Here is a 17,319-nt window from a genome sequence, read left to right on the forward strand (position 1 = left end):
CCCTCTGCCTGTGTCTCTGCCTCTCTCTCTCTATGTCTATCATAAATAAATAAATAAATAAATAAATAAATAAATAAATAAATAAATAAAACAAACAAACAAACAAACAAACCTATCTTTAAAAAAAAATAGGGGCACCTGGTGGCTCCGCTGGTTAAGTGTCTACTTTTGGCGTAGGTCATGATCTTAGTGTCCTAGGATTGAGCCCCGCATTGGGTTCCCTGCTCAGCAGGGAGTCTGCGTCTCCCTTTCTCTCTGCCCCTGCTCATGGTCTCTCTCCCACCCCTTCAAATAAATAAAATATTTAAAAATAAATTAATAAATAATAAAAATAAAATTCAAAATAAACAGGGTGCCTGGATGGTTCAGTTGGTAGAGTGTACAACCCTTTTTAAAAAGATTGATTGGGGCAGCCCAGGTGGCTCAGTGGTTTAGTGCCGCCTTCAGCCCAGGGCCTGATCTTGGAGACCCAGGATCAAGTCCCACATGGGGCTCCCTGCGTGGAGCCTGCTTCTCCTCTGTCTGTGTCTCTGCCTCTCTCTCTGTGTCTCTCATGAATAAATGAATAAAATCTTAAAAAAAAAAAGAGATCGATTGATTTATTTAAAGATTTATTCATTTACTTTTGAGAGACAGAGAGAGAGTGTGTGAGTGTTCATGAGTGGTGGGGGGTGGGGGTGGGGGGTGGGGACAGAGGGAGAGAGAAAGGGAGAGAAGCAGACTCCTCATTGAGTGGTGAGTGCTATGTGGAGCTTGATCTCATAACCCTGAGATCATAACCTGAGCCAAAATCAAGTGTCAGATGCTCAACCAACTGTATCCCCCAGATGAACCTGTTTATTTCAGAGAGAAAGTGGGGCGGGGAGGGGCACTCCACACTGAGTGCAGAACTTGACACGGGGCTTGATCCCATGATCCTCAGATCATGACCCCAGCAGAAAACAAGAGTCAGATGCTCAACTGACTGTCTCACCTAGGCACCCTGAGTGTGCAACTCTTAATCTTGGGGCTGTGAGCCCCATGTTGGGTGTATAGGTTACTTTAAAAAAATTTTTTTTTAAATAATAACAAAATAAAATTCAAAACAAATGGTATGGAATCACCAATCATCTTTACAACATTCCTTAGCACAAAAGCCTGGCAGCTTCAGAGAGACCTCACACTTTCAATCAGCAAGAGAGCCCTAGTAAGATATTCTGACAGTTTCCCAAGTGCCCCAGAATTTAGGTGATAGGAACAAGCCTTGCCGTTCTGGCATCAAGTAAAATCGGCATTACCTTCATCAGCAGCATGTAGGAGATGAGGTTGTGCAAAAGTGTGGCCAGCAAACGATCTTCATCATCCTCTAGGCGCTTCCGGTCATGTTCTCCCAGGGACAGGTACCTAAGTAGGAGATCAGAGACAAGTTGGTCCTCAGTGGGGAGACCACAGAACTCACTTAGAAGAGGGTGAATTTGCATTTTCCAAGTGTTTACTAAGTCTCATACCTGTCGATCATTTCCTGGGGACCCTGGTCCATACCCATCCCTTCTCTCTCCAACATCACAGCATCTAAGAATGCATCTTCCCAGAACTGCATTTGGTCCCACAAAGTAGAACGTTCTTTGCCTGTGTGGAATAGAATTTTTCTAGGGGCATATTTAACATATAAAAATACAGCTGCCAAACCACGAGTAAACTCTAGGTAAAAGGGACAAATTCTTAGACAAAGGAAACATGAGCCTCTCCACCCCAGAACTAACATTCCTGCCACCAGCCCCGGCTCCTCCAGGTGAGGCCCAGCCCCTCCCGAGGAGGAGGGATGATCACAGCACACAAAGAAAGGTGGTTACTTATAGAAAAGGTCTCCATAGCCGCATCCTCTAACTGGTCCCACATCGATCCTTTGTCCCTTCCTGCCAATTTGTGAGCAGGAAGGACCATGGTAGCAAGAAAGGAAAGACAGACAGACAGAAAGACAGAGGCTGTTGATTAATATGAAAATCCAGTCTCTTCTAGTGCTCACCTACTGCTTTTTCCAAACCCAGTAAGTCACCTTCTTCAGATATAAAAACACCCTCTAACATCAGCACTGAGATCAGCACAAAGCTAAGCAGCTATGGGTTCAGTGATACCCTCTTCCCCAGCCGAATCCAGCTTTCTTCCAGAGCAAAAGGTCTTCCCAGTCTGTTTCTCACCTAGGAGTCCCTCGTACAGATAGACCCGTTGGCTTACATCTTCGGAAGAGCGAACTGGGCTGCCCACCAGCTTCTCCTTTACACTTGGCTTCAAGCTATGGGCTTTCCCCTACAAAGAAGAGATGATAGGTCAGCTGCCCAAGGTAATGACAGGCCAAAATAAACCATGCAGTTCATTGAGAGGTCCACACACCTGTTACCCTTCATTAGCAACATATACTCTAGTAGTCCTGCTTTTTGCTACTCTGCCTGCCTCAAGGATTTGACCAGAAGTCAATCTGATAATGCTGCTTCTGTTACTGCCTCCTAAAACATGCAATCATGTTCTCATTTTATTTATCTTTACCGTTTAGTCTCTGTAAGACTTTTTGCTCTTGGGCACCTGGGTGGTTCAGTGGCTGAGCATCTACCTTTGGCTCAGATCATGATCCCAGGGTCCTTCGATTGAGTCCCTCATCGGGCTCCCCATAGGGAGCCTACTTCTCCCTCTGCCTATGTCCTGCCTTGCTCTCTGTGTCTCTCATGAATAAATTTTAAAAAAAATCTTAAAGAAAAGAACTCTTTGCTCTTAAAATTAATAAATAAATAAGGCAAATTCTCTGTAGCAGAAAGAACACTGGTTTTTGAAGTCAGACTAACCCAGGTTCAGATATCTGTCTCTTACTAGCTGTGTGATCTGAAATATAAAACTTAGCTTATCTGAGTCTTGTTTTCCTCAACTGTAAAAGGAAGACTAATAGTATTTACCTCATAGGACCATTAGGGAATTAAAAAAAAAAAAAAGATTTTATTTAGGGCAGCCCCAGTGGCTCAGCGGTTTGGCATCGCCTTTAGCCCGGGGCATAATCCTGGAGACCCGGGATCGAGTCCCACGTCAGGCTCCCTGCATGGAGCCTACTTCTCCCTCTGCCTGTGTCTCTGCCGCTCTCTCTCTCCTCTCTGTGCTTCTCATAAATGAATAAATAAAATCTTAAAAAAAAAAAAAAGATTTTATTTATTTACTCATGAGAGACCCAGAGAGAAAGGCAGAGACATAGGCGGGGGTCAGGGGGTAGGGGGGGATGCAGGCTCTCTGTGGGGAGCCCAATGTGGGACTTGATTCCAGGAACATGGGATCATGCTCTAAGCCAAAGGGAAATGCTCAACCACTGAGTCACCCAGGCATCCCCCATTATGGGAATTAAATTAGAAAATACATGTAAAGCACTTAACAATGTCTGGCTCATGACTGGTATTGGATAAATGTTAATTTCCTCTTTCCAACCATGTCTTAGAAATATCTGCCATTTCTGCAATATTAGACTTTCTATTCATTCAAAAAGATTTCAAATGGATTAAGAGGCAGATTTCATGCCCATTTCACAACTCATGCAACAGCATAGGCAGAGAAGGGCCCGATCAAAGGTTATTAAGGCAACACCTCATTAGTGTGTCTACACACCAGACTCCAGGTTCACAACCCAGTTCTTTGTTCAACGGACCATACTGACTTAATGTTATTTTTTTTTTCTTGCTAAGACAGCCTGTTTTTGAGCCAAGAAATTTAGGTAATTGCTCTCAGCAACTCAACTGTACGAAAACAGCCCTTGCCCACCGACATAGAACAAGTTAGAATTTGTCTCAGGAAGGGGACAAGAAAGCAGCACACAGCTGAATGGCTTCTTACAAGATTGCTAGCCTATAATGTCTATCTTAACCTCCAGAATGGAGGCACACTAGAAGGATTTAAAATACTCTCATTAAAATCGTCTATTTAGACTCAAGGAGAGTTAAGGTCCATTAACTCAAATAGCTCTCCTGACTCTCAATCCCATTTTCTACCTTTGCTCAGGGATGTCATTTGCTCTATTAGAAACACATAGAAAGCTCTGAGGGTGGGGATGATCACCAGTGTTAAATACCTGATTTCATTTAAATTTCATCTTCCATTCTCCCTACAAGCTCCTGTAAAGAATATCCATTCTCAACTCTGTCTAATAAAGTGACAAGCGTATCAGAGTGCTTAATGCTACCATCAGAGGCATGTATACACCAGAAAGCAGGGTGTTTAAAGGCAAGGACTAAACAGAATTACTTTAATTCCAACTGATCATTGGCTTTTTGTAGGATGTAGGGCAAGTGCTTTTTCTCCTAAGGCTTTGTTCCCCTCACCTGTCAGAGGAGATTAGTCACAGCAACATACTGAGTTGCAAACTTCTTGAAAGTGAGAATTACATCTTATTCATCCCTCTTTCTTTAGTACAGGATATACCTCTTAGTAAATCACTTAATAGCTATTTATTAATGAATAGAAATACCAAATAGCGTTAGAAACATACTAAAATAAAATGTTATTTTTAAATGCTAAATAAAGCAGTGACTGGAATAAAACCAAACTATTCCATAGCAAGAGGCAGACTGATAAAAAATGAGAGCTGTCATTGCCACAAAGGCATCTATCACTTTGTCTACTGTAAATATGGGTATAATTGCTACATAGGATTTGAAGCCCTTATCTGACTGGGTGGGGAGCCCAATGCATCACTGATTCAGGAGAGGGTCCTAAAAGCCCCAGATCATGGAGTCAAATAACTCCGAAAAAAGCCTTAGGGAACCTTTTCTTTGAAGCCAAATATTATGAGGATAATCCATTCCTTCGTCTTTCTTTCTAATTGCCCCTAACTTTTCATTCTTTTCTAACCCACTCCCCTCCCATGAAAGAAATGATCTCCTTTGTTAGTAAACAAAACTTACAAAGATGGTGCTGGTAGCAGAATTGGTCTCAATTTCACTATCAGACAAAGTGCCCCGAGAGCTTGCCAAGTGGGCGCTGCCTTCACCACCTGGTCCATCACCTGCATTGCTGCTCAGGTCACTATCTGCTCCAAGGGTCTCTCCAGAACTATTACTCACCTGGAAAGGAAAGAAAGGTAGTAAGGAATATTCCCCAGTGAAGGGGTCCCAGAAATGCCCAGCTGTTAGAGGTCTCTACCGCCATTAAAAAAAAAAAAAGCAAAAGCACTGAACTTCAAAGGTGTGTCAGATAGCCTCTGGAAGTACCTTCTTTACAAGATGAGAAGCCCTGGGTGAAATCTCAGGGTCTGATCCCACGCACACAGACCTATGATAGGTGAGCATCTCCACCGTGAGAACCAAGCTGACATAAGACTAAGAGCCTCCAAGGGAGAAAGCAGCCCTTTTCCAAAGGGGAATTCACACCCCACCCACCGAGATGCCAGTGTGGTGTTCCCCTACCACGGTGCTAACTTCAGAGTCCTGACTTGAGCTTCGGATCATAACAGCTGGACTCACACCAATGACAGAGTCTGTATCAGTCCTCTGAAACGATAAGGGGACTCAAACACATTAGAGGAGGTATTGTATTTTCTTCCTTCTCCTCAACCCCAACCTACTATTATTATCCCTAAGTAGGACATGAAAAATATATTTTTTCCTGAATATAAGATATACATGACTTGCATAACAAAAAATAATAAACATTAAAGATATACACGCTCGCTATAGAAAATACATGGAAGAATAAGGAAACAAAAATAAACGATAAACCTGCCACTGACGTTAATCACTGCTAAGGTTTTAGTATATATTTCCTTTCAGTTTTTTCTACATACGTTTTAAAAATAAAACAGGAAGTATATACTGCATGTAGCTTTATAAAACATTTTTCCACGTCACCAAATTTTTGTCTTCAATAGATACTAATACCATATCATATGGATATATCACACTTATTTCATCATTCTCCTATTACCGGGCATGCATGTTGTTTTTTAGGTTGTCTTTTTTTTTAACTTAAATACTCTGAGATAGCAAATTTAGTGCTCACAATTCTCAACAGGGTTGTCACAAACCTGGGAACCAGATGTCAGGCTCACACCACTGTCTGCGCTGATCTGGGACTTTTTCTCCTCTGTCTCACCAAGGTCAAAGACGGGTTTGATGACTTCAGGCCCTGGGTAGGGGAAAACCTCTGTCACTCAGCACACAAAGGCCAGGGGCAGGCTGGTGAAGGGAGTGGGACAGCACACAGCCTGGTCCCCGACCGGCTCAGTGTGACCCAGTCACCTTTCCAGGGACTGCCTTCATATCAGGCCCCACTGGAAGAAGTCCCCAGATGCCTTAAGAACCAAGTAGGACAAATTAAACCTGTTCTTAAGGGGTTCTGAAGCCATCTTCACAACCTGAGAAAATTCTGAGCAAATCATTCTAAAACAGAAAGTTCCACAAACAAATGTCTAAACCACATTCCACTACACTCAGAGTTGGAGCTTCACTGGTGTGTGAAACCCATTAAGAGTCCCCAGGTCACTCAGTGCTTCCCCCAACAAATGTATCTAAAGGATCTAGAAAAAGACAGGTCCAACAAGATACAGAAACACCAACTGTTTCCGTGGACAGTGACTACCCCAACTCAACAACTTTCTATATTTGAAATAAAAACTGCCCTCACTTTTCCCCACCCACCCACCACGTTATGGCAGAAGGACAGAATGACAGAAAGCAAGAAAGCGTGCCTAGGCAAGCCACCAGAGAGAGCCAGGAAGCTACAGACTCAACACGGGGGGACAGCAACCATCTCTGCCAACTGCTCCCACAGGCCTTCCAATGGGTGAGGGAGAGATCAGCCAATGAGGGGCACTGAAATAGGCAAACATTCTCCCCACCAACTCTGGAGCAATAGAGAACCAAGTTCTAAGGGACTTTACTCGTAGACACCCTGATTACAGCCTGATTGCTAGGACGAGAAGGGGAAAGAAGCAGCCTACAAGCCATATACCTGTGAATCACATACCACCTACCTGCTTTCATTCCAAATACCCCCCAAGAGCAAATTTGGGGTGGGGCTGACAAAGGGAGCCTGCCCCAACTGGGCCTGGGGAGTTGGCAGGTATGGGAGATTTGGGAACAGGAAGGGGCATTTGTTCCTTACTCTGTTTTTCCAAAGCTTTTTGCTTTTTCACTTCCTGGTGCTTGTTCCACAATTCTACCCCAGATGCAATGTAAGCAGGAGAGAAAGACAGACAGAGTCAGAGGCTGGTCACAGAATGGAAACCCACCCACCCAAGCTGATTCAGTCTCAGGCATAAGATTACAAATCAAGAGCTAAAAAGGGATCTTCATTTTGGGAGGTTAAACAAATCAAGAGACCTAATGCCTTTCCACCCCCCACTCATGAACTAAAGACTCTTAATTCCTAACCTGAACCTTAAAGTGGTGGTGAAAACCCTGTAGAACATCAGATAGAACTGCCACTCACGCAGGCAGTTAGCATCCCTCCTTGCTGCTACTAAAAATCCAATTCATCCTCAGAATCAGTGTCTGCCCTGCCAAGTGACCCATTCTTAGCTAATCATCTGGAAAAATGCTTCTGGTAAAGGTGACACAGAACACGAAATGATCAAGAATAGCATCTTCACTGGGGTAAAGAAGAAAGAACATTAATGGTGGCATTCTTTTCCTGGAAGAACTTGTGTCTACATAATCCAACTCCTCATTTCCCAGATGAGCAGACAGAAAGACCCTGAGAAAGTGCTTTGCCCAAAGTCTCATTCCTAGCTGGTGGCAGAACAGGACAAAAACTCCAGACCTTCAGATTTGCAGGCGGGTACTTATGCTAGACCCGTCAAGCAGGAGGAAGGCAGAGTTGACTGCCTCTAGGACACTACTGTGCTGGCTAGAGAAGGGTAGCTCCCCAGTGAAGGCAACTGGTTCCTCACCACCATTAATGGGAGCATAAGACAACTGCCAGTGGTGTGGCGAAGAAGCAACAGTTACAAGCATACTGCCCAGGGAAACGGAACCAGAAAAAGACACAACCTAGATGACTCAAGGTCAAATACAGAGTGAGTCAAAAGGAGGTGACACCCAGAGGGCTCACTAAGGCACTGCCTTAGTGGGAATGGAGAAACACTAAATGTCAACAAGCTCTTAATCAAGTTCAGTAAGGAAACTTTTAAAGAGAAGTTGATTCAGAAACCTATACCTTGAGGTCTAGAACCCAGGGAAATGCGCTGCTGGACATACCCCAGAGAAGCAAATTTGAGGTTAGTGTAATGGTTGGATGGGAGTAAACTGGCCCAGACAATCATAATTTTATAGGCCAAAGACGCATCCCTAAACTTTCCTATAGCTTCCAGGAGCTCACGTGGCTCTCCACTGTGTGAAGAAATCCAGATGTCAGTAAAAAGAGGGACCAGGAATATAGCTCAGACTCCCTGCACTAAACCTCACTAGGCCTTCTAAGCAAAACTTCTATTCTTCCTCTAAGATATAGGTGAGGGTGGGGAAGCCTGTAAAGGAAGCATAAGGGATAAAGAAGTATAAAGAAATACCATCAGAAATGGATGCAGACCTACCTCCCTCTCTAGAAAGTAAAGCATGGGGAAAAGAAAGGCAGGATTCTGGATGAACTGAAAGAAGGAGGGAGAGGTATTTACGAAGCCAGAACCCTCCCTCCACCACACCAAACATAGTGATACATACCAACAGATGCTACAAAATTCTCTTCCTTTAAACTTCTGGTGTCTAGTTCTTTGGGACCCTTTCCTGCAGCACTTGGCGCCCGAGGGCCCAGCTGGGGAACTCTCAGCTGTGCCATAGCTTTTGGGTCCCCCCGCCCAGCCAGGCCAGGATCCTTGCCAACTGGTGTATTTACACTCTCTGTTGGACTTCTCTTCCGCTTGTCTGGTTCTAGGAAAAGATTGAATATAGGAAGGGGTCAAAATAGACAGTGAGAATCAAGTTATTGGGAATGAGGTGGGAGAAGCAAGGATACAGGAAGATACAGAATGAAGTACAAGAAAAGTAAAGCAGGTATCTTATTTTTCATGACAGAAAAATACCCAGTGCGTATAAACATGCATTAAAAAAATAAAATCCCGAAGCCTGATGGGAAGTAGCTTGGCCCTGGAAAACCTGTAGAAGAACAAGTTTGCTTTCTTCAGAGATCAGTGGGAGAGTTGTGGACAGCGCTTGCCCAGCTGCTGTAATCCCTACCTTTACTATAGTAGTGGGTCTGGGCAATCTCCAGAAGCCCAAAGATGCTGGCCATGCCACCCAGACCTGCGTGGGCATAGGACTGCTCCAGGCTGAGTACTGTGCACTTGAGCAGGTCTAACATCCCCTTGTAAACCTTTCTGCTGATCTCCTGCAACAATAACCCAGGGGCCAGAGTTGGCAAACCTGCCTGTGGTGTCCAGGTCCCTCTTCCAGTTGATTCCAGCTCCCCACCCTGGACACTGACCACATCGGGGATGACGTCCTGCCGGGCATCATCTTCTGACTGCACAGTTCGGTTCAGCTTGCTCAGGACAAAGACTCGCAGCTGCTCACTCTCCAGCAGCCGACGCACCTTTTTCATGTTGAGCCAGCCAACACCCTGGCCATCCAGCACGCTGTGTACCACTTCCTTCAGGAACTGCTGGTTCTCACTATGGGGTCCACACACCACTTCTGTAGTAATCAGTTTCTTTGCAGAGCACCCACCCCTTTCACCAGACTAGATGTTTGCCTCCAGGGGCAACACGGAAACAGGTCTCCAAACATCCAAGTCCCCTGCCTCCCAGCCCCACACCCCCTGCCAAGGGCCTGGTTTGCCTGCGTACCCAGCACAGCAGTCTCATTCTCCTCGCCGGTGTGGGCTACTACCGTCGCACGGGGAGTCAGTCAGAATGGGCAGTGCTCACAAGGAATGATTTCATCTACCCAAATGGGAGGTGCTCTCCTACTCCTGAGCAACCCTGAAGTGTGGTACAGCAATTGCTACCTCTATCATAGAACTTTTGAAACAGTTCAGTCATTTATTACCTAGAATTGCTGGATCGACCCTGAGGTGATGGAGGCTCTCTTTTCACTGTTGGGCTGTGTTTAATAACAGATGACTTCTGGTCCACTAAGGCCCTCCTGTTTCCTACAGCCAGGGAGGTAGGAATGAGAGACATCACTACTGTGGTCTGTAGCCTGTGTCAGCACCGCCGTGGGGAGCCACATTCCACACCCATTCCCCAGAAGGGCTGGGTGAGGGTGGCCCCAGGGCATCACACACAGGTAGAAACCAGCCATGGCAATGTGGAGGAAGTGGGGATGGAGACTCAGGCCACTCCACATGCACCAGCAGCACGCCCCATGGGCAAGCACGGGTGTCACGGGGGACGGGGCAAGGCAGGTCACTCATGTGATACCGCTTGCTCCATGAGGAGGATGGCCCTCAGGCAGGCACGGAAGATGCTAGGAAAAGAAAGATCATGCACAGCTCACGGGCAAGACCCACCTTCACCACTCCCGGGGCCGGCTTCAGTAACAATCTCCATTAGAGTATTTAGCCCAAATACTGGGACACAAAATACACAATTAGTAGGTGCACCATGATACCACAACCCCTATTCCCCTCAATGGAGCTGTAAGTCAGACAATCTGAGGATTTTCCCAAAGCTTAGTGCACATAACCTTAGTTCTCAGGCACCTCAGAGCTGGAAGCCAAGAGATCAGGAAACCACCAAGGCTCTAGGAAAGACCATCCTTAAGACTACGGTCTCTAAAAGCCAGGGGCAGGGTAAATGACACGAGGGATCTTCAGGTACTCAACAGGCACATGCGTGAAAGAGGGACCGCTGGATTTCATGAAACATCTAGCATAGGAGGGCCTGCTGGTATGCAGGGAGAGGAGACCCATCTTGCAGATGCTGTCATGGGAAGTAGGTGGGGGTGTGAGGATGGGAGGCGGATGGGAGTGAGAAGGGCAACAAATGAAGTGAAGCATCAGCATGCGATGGATGCATTTCAACTGCTTTCCTCCCCAAGTGCATCAAGTGAAGCCAGTGACGCTACCACTTTTCCACCCTTAAGCTACTGAGTCATGTGTGGGTTTGTGCCACAGCGCTGGTTAACCCCTTGCACCACTAGATGTTCTGTCCCTTTGCCCATCTACTTGATATTCCCAGCCCACCAAAGAACACTCCTTAGATTCCCGGAGCTTTTAATCACTGGGAAGAGGAGTTAGTTAAAATATATACAGAGCTGCTTGTCATTATGCTTTCTGCTATAATTAATTATCTCAGCACAATATCTAGAGAAAATAAACGAAAGTCAGAGAGTAAATTCAGAAGAGCCCTTCAGACTCTCAGAGATCACAAATGAAAATCAAATAAGGGGGACGCCTGCGTGGCTCAGTGGTTGAGTGCCTTTGGCTCAGGGCATGATCCTGGAGTCCCAGGATCGAGTCCCACATGGGGTTCCCTACATGGAGCCTGCTTCTCCCTCTGCCTGTGTTTCTGCCTCTCTTTCTCTCTGTCTCTCATGAATAAATAAATAAAATCTTTAAGAAAATAAAATAAAATTAAATAAGGTCTTAACTGCTCTTAGAAGCCAACCAATACCACCTGGTGCACCCAGGGGGCCCAAGTTGACATGAAGCCAAAGTAAGAGGCTTCCTGGCTCTATAAACACTGCCAGGCTCTCACAACCATCCCAGCAGGCTAGCTCCTTGGGATGAGGTTCAAACTCTGCTCGTTCAGTAGGAACCTGGCAGAGGACTGGTGGCAGCTGATGATCCCTGTTAATTATGTACATCTGACAAAGCTCCCCTCGGAAACAACAGTAATCTCACAGTTGCTGTTATCCTAAATGACATAACAGGGCCTTTTCTTCAGCTATGAAGATTGTTTCCATCTGAAAACCAGTCAGAGCCCACAGTGTGCAATGAAAGCCATGAGAAGCGGTATGAGGGGCAACAGCCAGATCAAATGAGTCGTCATACACAGGGCTCCTGACAAGCACCCAGAGGCCTGAAATATCTCCCAGAGAATCCTGGTTTGACAGAAGGAGGACTGTAGTTACCTTTCAGACTGGGGAAGGGGGTCGTCTTCTCTCGGGCACCTTTGGTCGGCAGTGTGAGGTTTGAAAGACTGAAGCTTGTACTGTGGTTTCGATACAGGCTGCCTGTCAAGGGAAGGGCGTGAGAGTGATGGGTTAGGAGCATAAGGAATCAAAGCTGATGACTGCACCATCATCTCCATCTTCCTCCTTGTCAAATATAATCTCAGTACTTCTGGTCTACCTTTCTAAATTATAGACTTAGAAAGGACTAAGTCTATAATTTATGGCAAACAAAGGGGCAAAGTGCCAGGACTGCTCAAAACCCAGTAACAACTTTCTCTCCACCTTCCATGGTAACAGCCAAGTCTCTCTTCAATGCTAACTCCACATGAAAGCTGACAGTTAATGCACTTTTGATCAGAAGCTAGTGCTGTCCCTACCTAGCTTCTGAAAAAACTCACAATCATAATTATCCCTGATGTTGGCTCTCTCTGATCCCTGGTCTGTCCCCAATCTTTAATTTATACCACCCCTCATTTCTGGAAATATTCTCTAGGCACAAAAGTCAACCTCCTATAGATTTTAAAGCAAGTTCATGAAAAAGTCCTTCACCAGGCAAAGAAGGTATTATTAGATACAGACCCAAATCAAACTTGACCAGAATATTTCTACAAAATATATGATGTTTAGGGGCAGCCTGGGTGGCTCAGCGGTTTGGCACCTGTCTTCGGTCCAGGGCATGATCCTGGAGACCTGAGATCGAGTCCCACATCAGGCTCCCTGCATGGAGCCTGCTTCTCCCTCTGCCTGTGTCTCTGCCTCTCTCTCTCGGAGTCTCTCATGAATAAATAAATAAAATAAAATAAAAATATATATATGATGTTTAGTACAATGACTACTTCTCAAAAAAAAAAAAAGAAAGAAAAAAATACAATGACTACCTTTTAGTTGACCAGCTATCTTACCTGAGATAGACTGAAACCTCTGGGGATAAAGACTACTTTGTCCCTGTCCTTTACTAAACTCCCATGAAAATTCCTTATTCACTATCACCCAAACAAACTGAATTGGGACTTGATAATAATGCCAATCCATCTCTACCTTTAAAGTTCTAAGAAGCATCCACCATGGCCAGGGCCTACTATAGAGAAAATGTGACAAAGGCATGAGAGCTGAAGGCACTTACTGGCAAAAGACATGATGCCCCCGAAGCCCTCGGTGCTGGTGTTGGAGACGGTGGAGGTGGGAGAGCTCGCTCGAGAGTCTGACTCTGCGTCTGAGTCGCTTGCCAGTTTCAAGCTGTTGGGCCGCAGCATCTTTTGAGCCCTTGAATGCACAGTGGCACCTATGAGCCCCAGGCAGGGGTACCTAGTCTTGGGAATGTGGGCCTTATGCTACACTGCTGCCACTGCTCCCTTCCCACAACTTCTATATGCCTAGATCAAAACACCACCTTGAGATGGCAGGCAACCAGAGCATCCAGACTTCTCCAACTTTCTGATTAACCCTCACCCGGGGTCCACTGTAGTGAGGTCCTTCAGTCACCCATCTCGAAGGAATCCCCAAGCTCTCACCGATTGCCATTGACATGTTGGCTGAATCGGGGAGTGTAACTTTCCCCCTGCTCATCATCCTCCTCCTCAGGGGGAAAGCCATATTGGGGCTCGAAGTATGGATTGTCATAGGTTCGCCGGCGCACTGACCCCTCTCCAATTTCTGTCTGACGCCTGTCCACGTTCGACTTGCCAATGCTGGGAGGCACTGTGGGGGGGGGCTTGGAGACACCTACTGCTGCCTTATCGTCCACCTCCGTTGAGTCGGCAGGTTCCTAAAGGCCACATTAAATAAAACCTGGTTACCTAGTGCCCAGCGACACCTTCCTATTTCTCAGTTTAGCAGGGCCACGCCAGGCCTATTAGGTTCCCATCTCCTATCCTAAGGGAACATGTGAGAAAAGAACTCTGTGACACCTCTGTTCTCTGTCTCTATAAACTATGCAAGACAGATCTTAGCTAAGTCCTGAAAAAGCCTAATGAGTTCCTTCTGGAGTCAAACTGTGTCTCCCAGGCTCTAAGCTAGGAGATCTACAGAAAGGAAGACAGGAAGATTGTGAAGAAAGAGGCAAATTAACAGCTTCAGCCTCATCTCTCTAATAGAGGTATGGCCCATATCCCAACTATCAGGTCTCACTTAGAATGTACCATTCTAAGTCCTCACGTACAGAATTAGCTCCATGGATGACAGTGCTGGGGCTACTGCTGGCAGTGGTGCTGGAGCTGGAGCGCAGTGGCAGGTTTTCCTGAGAGTTCTCACTGTCTGGGCCAGGTTCCTCTGATTCCTTCTGGTTTTGCAGCTCATCAATCTCCACTTCACTGGCATCCCCCAGGGCTGCGTGTGTCAATGGATCCACATCTGCCAACATCCAAGGTACAGACTGTACTGTCCCAGAGCCCCAAACCCTGCCCATTGCCAGCCAATCTCCCCCAAGGACACTTACTGGGAGTATCACCATTGATGTCACATTTCATCATTTCACTGACAAAGTCACCAAGGGAGGAGTAGGAAGAGCTTGAGTCATCATAATCCATACTATCACTGCCACTGCAGAGTGAAGAGCATAAAGATAAAAACAAAAATAAAAACATAATGGAAAGGAGGAGCAGGGAAAAGAATCAGCTATCAGCATTAGGAAAAAATACAAAAGGAAGGGCTCTCATACACATTCATACAGAGGAATATTAGCCATAAAAAGGAATGTAATTTTGCCATCTGCAACACGGATGGAGCCAGAGTATAATACTAAGCAAAATAAATAAAGACAAATACCATACAATCTCACCCATATGCAGAATTTAAAAAATGAAACAACCAAAGGGAAAAAAAAAAAAGATACAAACCAAGAAACCAAGAAAGAAACTCTTAACAATATAGAACAAACTGATGATGACCAGCGAGGAGGTGGGGGGAGGGGTGTGTGTGAAATAGGTGAGGGGATTAAAGAGTACATTTAGCACGGTAAGCACTAATGTGTAGAATTGCTGAATCACTGTATTGTACACTTGAAACTAATATAACGCTGTATGTTAACTTCACTGGAATTAAAATTAGAAGCTTAAAAAAAAAGCCATCTGCATGGCTCGGTTAAGCACCCAACTCTTGATTTCAGCTCAGGTTATGATTTCAGGATCGTGGGATCAAGTCCTACATCTGTTTGTCTCCCTCTCCCTCTGCCTCTCCCTGTGCTCGTGGACATGCTCTCTCTCTCAAATAAATAAATATATCTAAAAAAAATAGAGGTGCACTGTTAACTCAAGGCCAGGGAACAAGATAAAATAAGAAAGTTAACACAAAACAATCAAGCAAAATATAACCAAGGCTTCAAAGACTAACATCTAAGTCCTATGAGACTTTGCCATCATGCTCAATAAGGGACAGTGAGAGCCTCTTTACCTTAAAAAGTGGTTCTACTGCTCACCTGTCATCAGTAGGGTCAGAGTCAGAGTCACGCTCTGGTGGCACACTCAGTGCCTCCGCCAGCTGGGAATTGCTATCATAGACTCGATAATGGATAGGCTGCAGCTGATGAGCATACCACTTTGGCTTGTCACCAATCAGGGCTGGATCAAACATGTCTACCCAAAGAGAAAAAAAGAATGGAGTTACCAACAAGGAGAAAAAAACAAACAAACAAGCAAAACATAAAAGAAAGACAGGAAAAAGTCTAGAGCAAAATAGGAATGGAAGGAGCAGGTCGCAGATGAGAAAAGGAAACAGCAAAGGGAAGAGCCATCAGGGGACAAGGGCAGAAGATGGGGCAGAGCAGAGGGCAGATGGACTCACTGTTGTGAATTCGCTGGAAGGCATAGTTGGTGGGGTTAAGGATCCATTCTCCAAAGTACTCCACAGCCTGTGTCCTGGCCAGTTTCTCAGCAAAAGGAGTCTGCCGGGGACGTGAGGCTAGAAAGGAGCCAGCTTGAAAAGCTACCACAGGCCGCGGGAAGAGACGCAGGGTACGTGTGTGCATCTGAAAGCCCTGCAGCACGTTGGGGGAGTTGAAGAAACGGACCATGGCCACTCTGGGGAAGAAGGGGATGGTGAGATAATCCGAGTCCCACACCTCGCACTGTAAGGATTGCTATGATCACCTCCCCGAGCCATCACTTCACAGGCTTCCAACATCTAAGGGAGAGGGATCTTAAACAATCAACAATCTCTTTCTTTACCCAAGGTCTAAAAGGCCTGGGAGTATGAGGAACTAGTTCTTCTCTTTGCGTTTACTAAGCTGGCAAATATAACTACCAACAGAGCAGAACCCAGTTTAAGAGCTCGTGATTATCTAGTCAACTTGGTCATACCTGGTTGCAACATCCACAGAATCTACATCATTGCCATAGATGAGTGGGTTGAATTCAGTGGAAGGTGTGGACTGCAAGTCATTAGAAGGCCTACCCAAGAGAAGGGGGATCTCTTGGCCTTCATGGAATTTCTCCAGATTGAGGATGGGCTGGGTGTTGAGACTCATGCTGGCAAGGGCCTGTGGAAAAACAAGAAATCCCCTATGGAACACAGATTCCTGGGCAGCTAGCCAATCTCATCTCCTAGGAAAGAGTGTTTGAAATAAGAATCTAAATACTTTAACCTTTAGAAGATAATTTGAATTATGTAGCCTTCAGTTTAAGCCAACCTGGCTCAAGGCAACTTGATCAAATCTGGAGCCCAGGGCAATAGTTTTCAAATTTATGTTAGCCATGAAATGTTGTTCTTCAGTTAAAATCTATACAAAAATATAAACAACTGAAACACGTAAAAGTAAAGTTTCTCTGAAGGACATAAAGAACCCAGAACTCCACAGGCTCCGTGTTCCCAGCCTAAATCAGCCACTAAGAGGCTCCATGGGGCAATTTGAAAACCACTGGTCTAGATCAGTAGTGCTTCTTAAATATTAATGAGCCCAGGAGTCACCTGGGAATGTTATTAAAATGCAGATTCTGGTTTAATATATCTGAGGTGATTCTGCACTTTTAACAACTGCAGGCAATAATACTGCTGGTCCATGGACCACACTTTAAGTAGCAGGGGTAAGAATACAGGATTAATGAGCCCAAGGATCTTAACTCCTATAAACATTTTTTTTTTCCTATAAACATTTAAAGTACAATTCTACATATCAACCTTTCCATCTCATTAATCATACTAAAGCAATCATCAAGAATGAAAACACAGCAAAGGAATGCAGAGAACTTCCTCAACTTGCAATCCTCAAGTCTCTGCAGTAACAAGACACCTTATTACATCAGCAGGGATGAAGCAAGTGAGAGGGAGAGGGATG

At 45.3% G+C, this 17,319-nt stretch overlaps 1 protein-coding gene across 50 annotated transcripts in view; it reads right to left on the minus strand.

Moving 5' to 3' along the window:
* MADD (MAP kinase activating death domain) overlaps window positions 1-17,319 on the minus strand; it is a 41,468-nt gene that overhangs the window by 15,125 nt on the left and 9,024 nt on the right. For 3 of the 50 annotated variants that reach the window (XM_038563362.1, XM_038563336.1, XM_038563335.1), the window contains exons 8-28: window positions 16,346-16,524; window positions 15,831-16,066; window positions 15,466-15,622; window positions 14,488-14,591; window positions 14,212-14,402; window positions 13,694-13,818; window positions 13,177-13,316; window positions 12,012-12,113; window positions 10,447-10,506; window positions 9,984-10,086; window positions 9,421-9,607; window positions 9,174-9,324; window positions 8,661-8,867; window positions 7,108-7,161; window positions 6,029-6,129; window positions 5,424-5,495; window positions 4,911-5,069; window positions 2,178-2,286; window positions 1,833-1,895; window positions 1,488-1,608; window positions 1,278-1,383 (exon numbers count right to left, since the gene is read on the minus strand). In XM_038563362.1, the coding sequence (XP_038419290.1) occupies window positions 1,278-1,383; window positions 1,488-1,608; window positions 1,833-1,895; window positions 2,178-2,286; window positions 4,911-5,069; window positions 5,424-5,495; window positions 6,029-6,129; window positions 7,108-7,161; window positions 8,661-8,867; window positions 9,174-9,324; window positions 9,421-9,607; window positions 9,984-10,086; window positions 10,447-10,506; window positions 12,012-12,113; window positions 13,177-13,316; window positions 13,694-13,818; window positions 14,212-14,402; window positions 14,488-14,591; window positions 15,466-15,622; window positions 15,831-16,066; window positions 16,346-16,524 (2,727 nt within the window). Of the gene's footprint in view, window positions 1-1,277; window positions 1,384-1,487; window positions 1,609-1,832; window positions 1,896-2,177; window positions 2,287-4,910; window positions 5,070-5,411; window positions 5,496-6,028; window positions 6,130-7,107; window positions 7,162-8,660; window positions 8,868-9,173; window positions 9,325-9,420; window positions 9,608-9,983; window positions 10,087-10,446; window positions 10,507-12,011; window positions 12,114-13,176; window positions 13,317-13,564; window positions 13,819-14,211; window positions 14,403-14,487; window positions 14,592-15,465; window positions 15,623-15,830; window positions 16,067-16,345; window positions 16,525-17,319 lie in introns of all 50 variants that reach the window. The other 47 variants (XM_038563346.1, XM_038563324.1, XM_038563325.1 and 44 more) reach the window with 33 other exon arrangements.

The sequence above is a fragment of the Canis lupus genome, chromosome 18 (genome assembly GCF_011100685.1).
Source record: "Canis lupus familiaris isolate Mischka breed German Shepherd chromosome 18, alternate assembly UU_Cfam_GSD_1.0, whole genome shotgun sequence".
Lineage (NCBI taxonomy): Eukaryota > Metazoa > Chordata > Mammalia > Carnivora > Canidae > Canis > Canis lupus.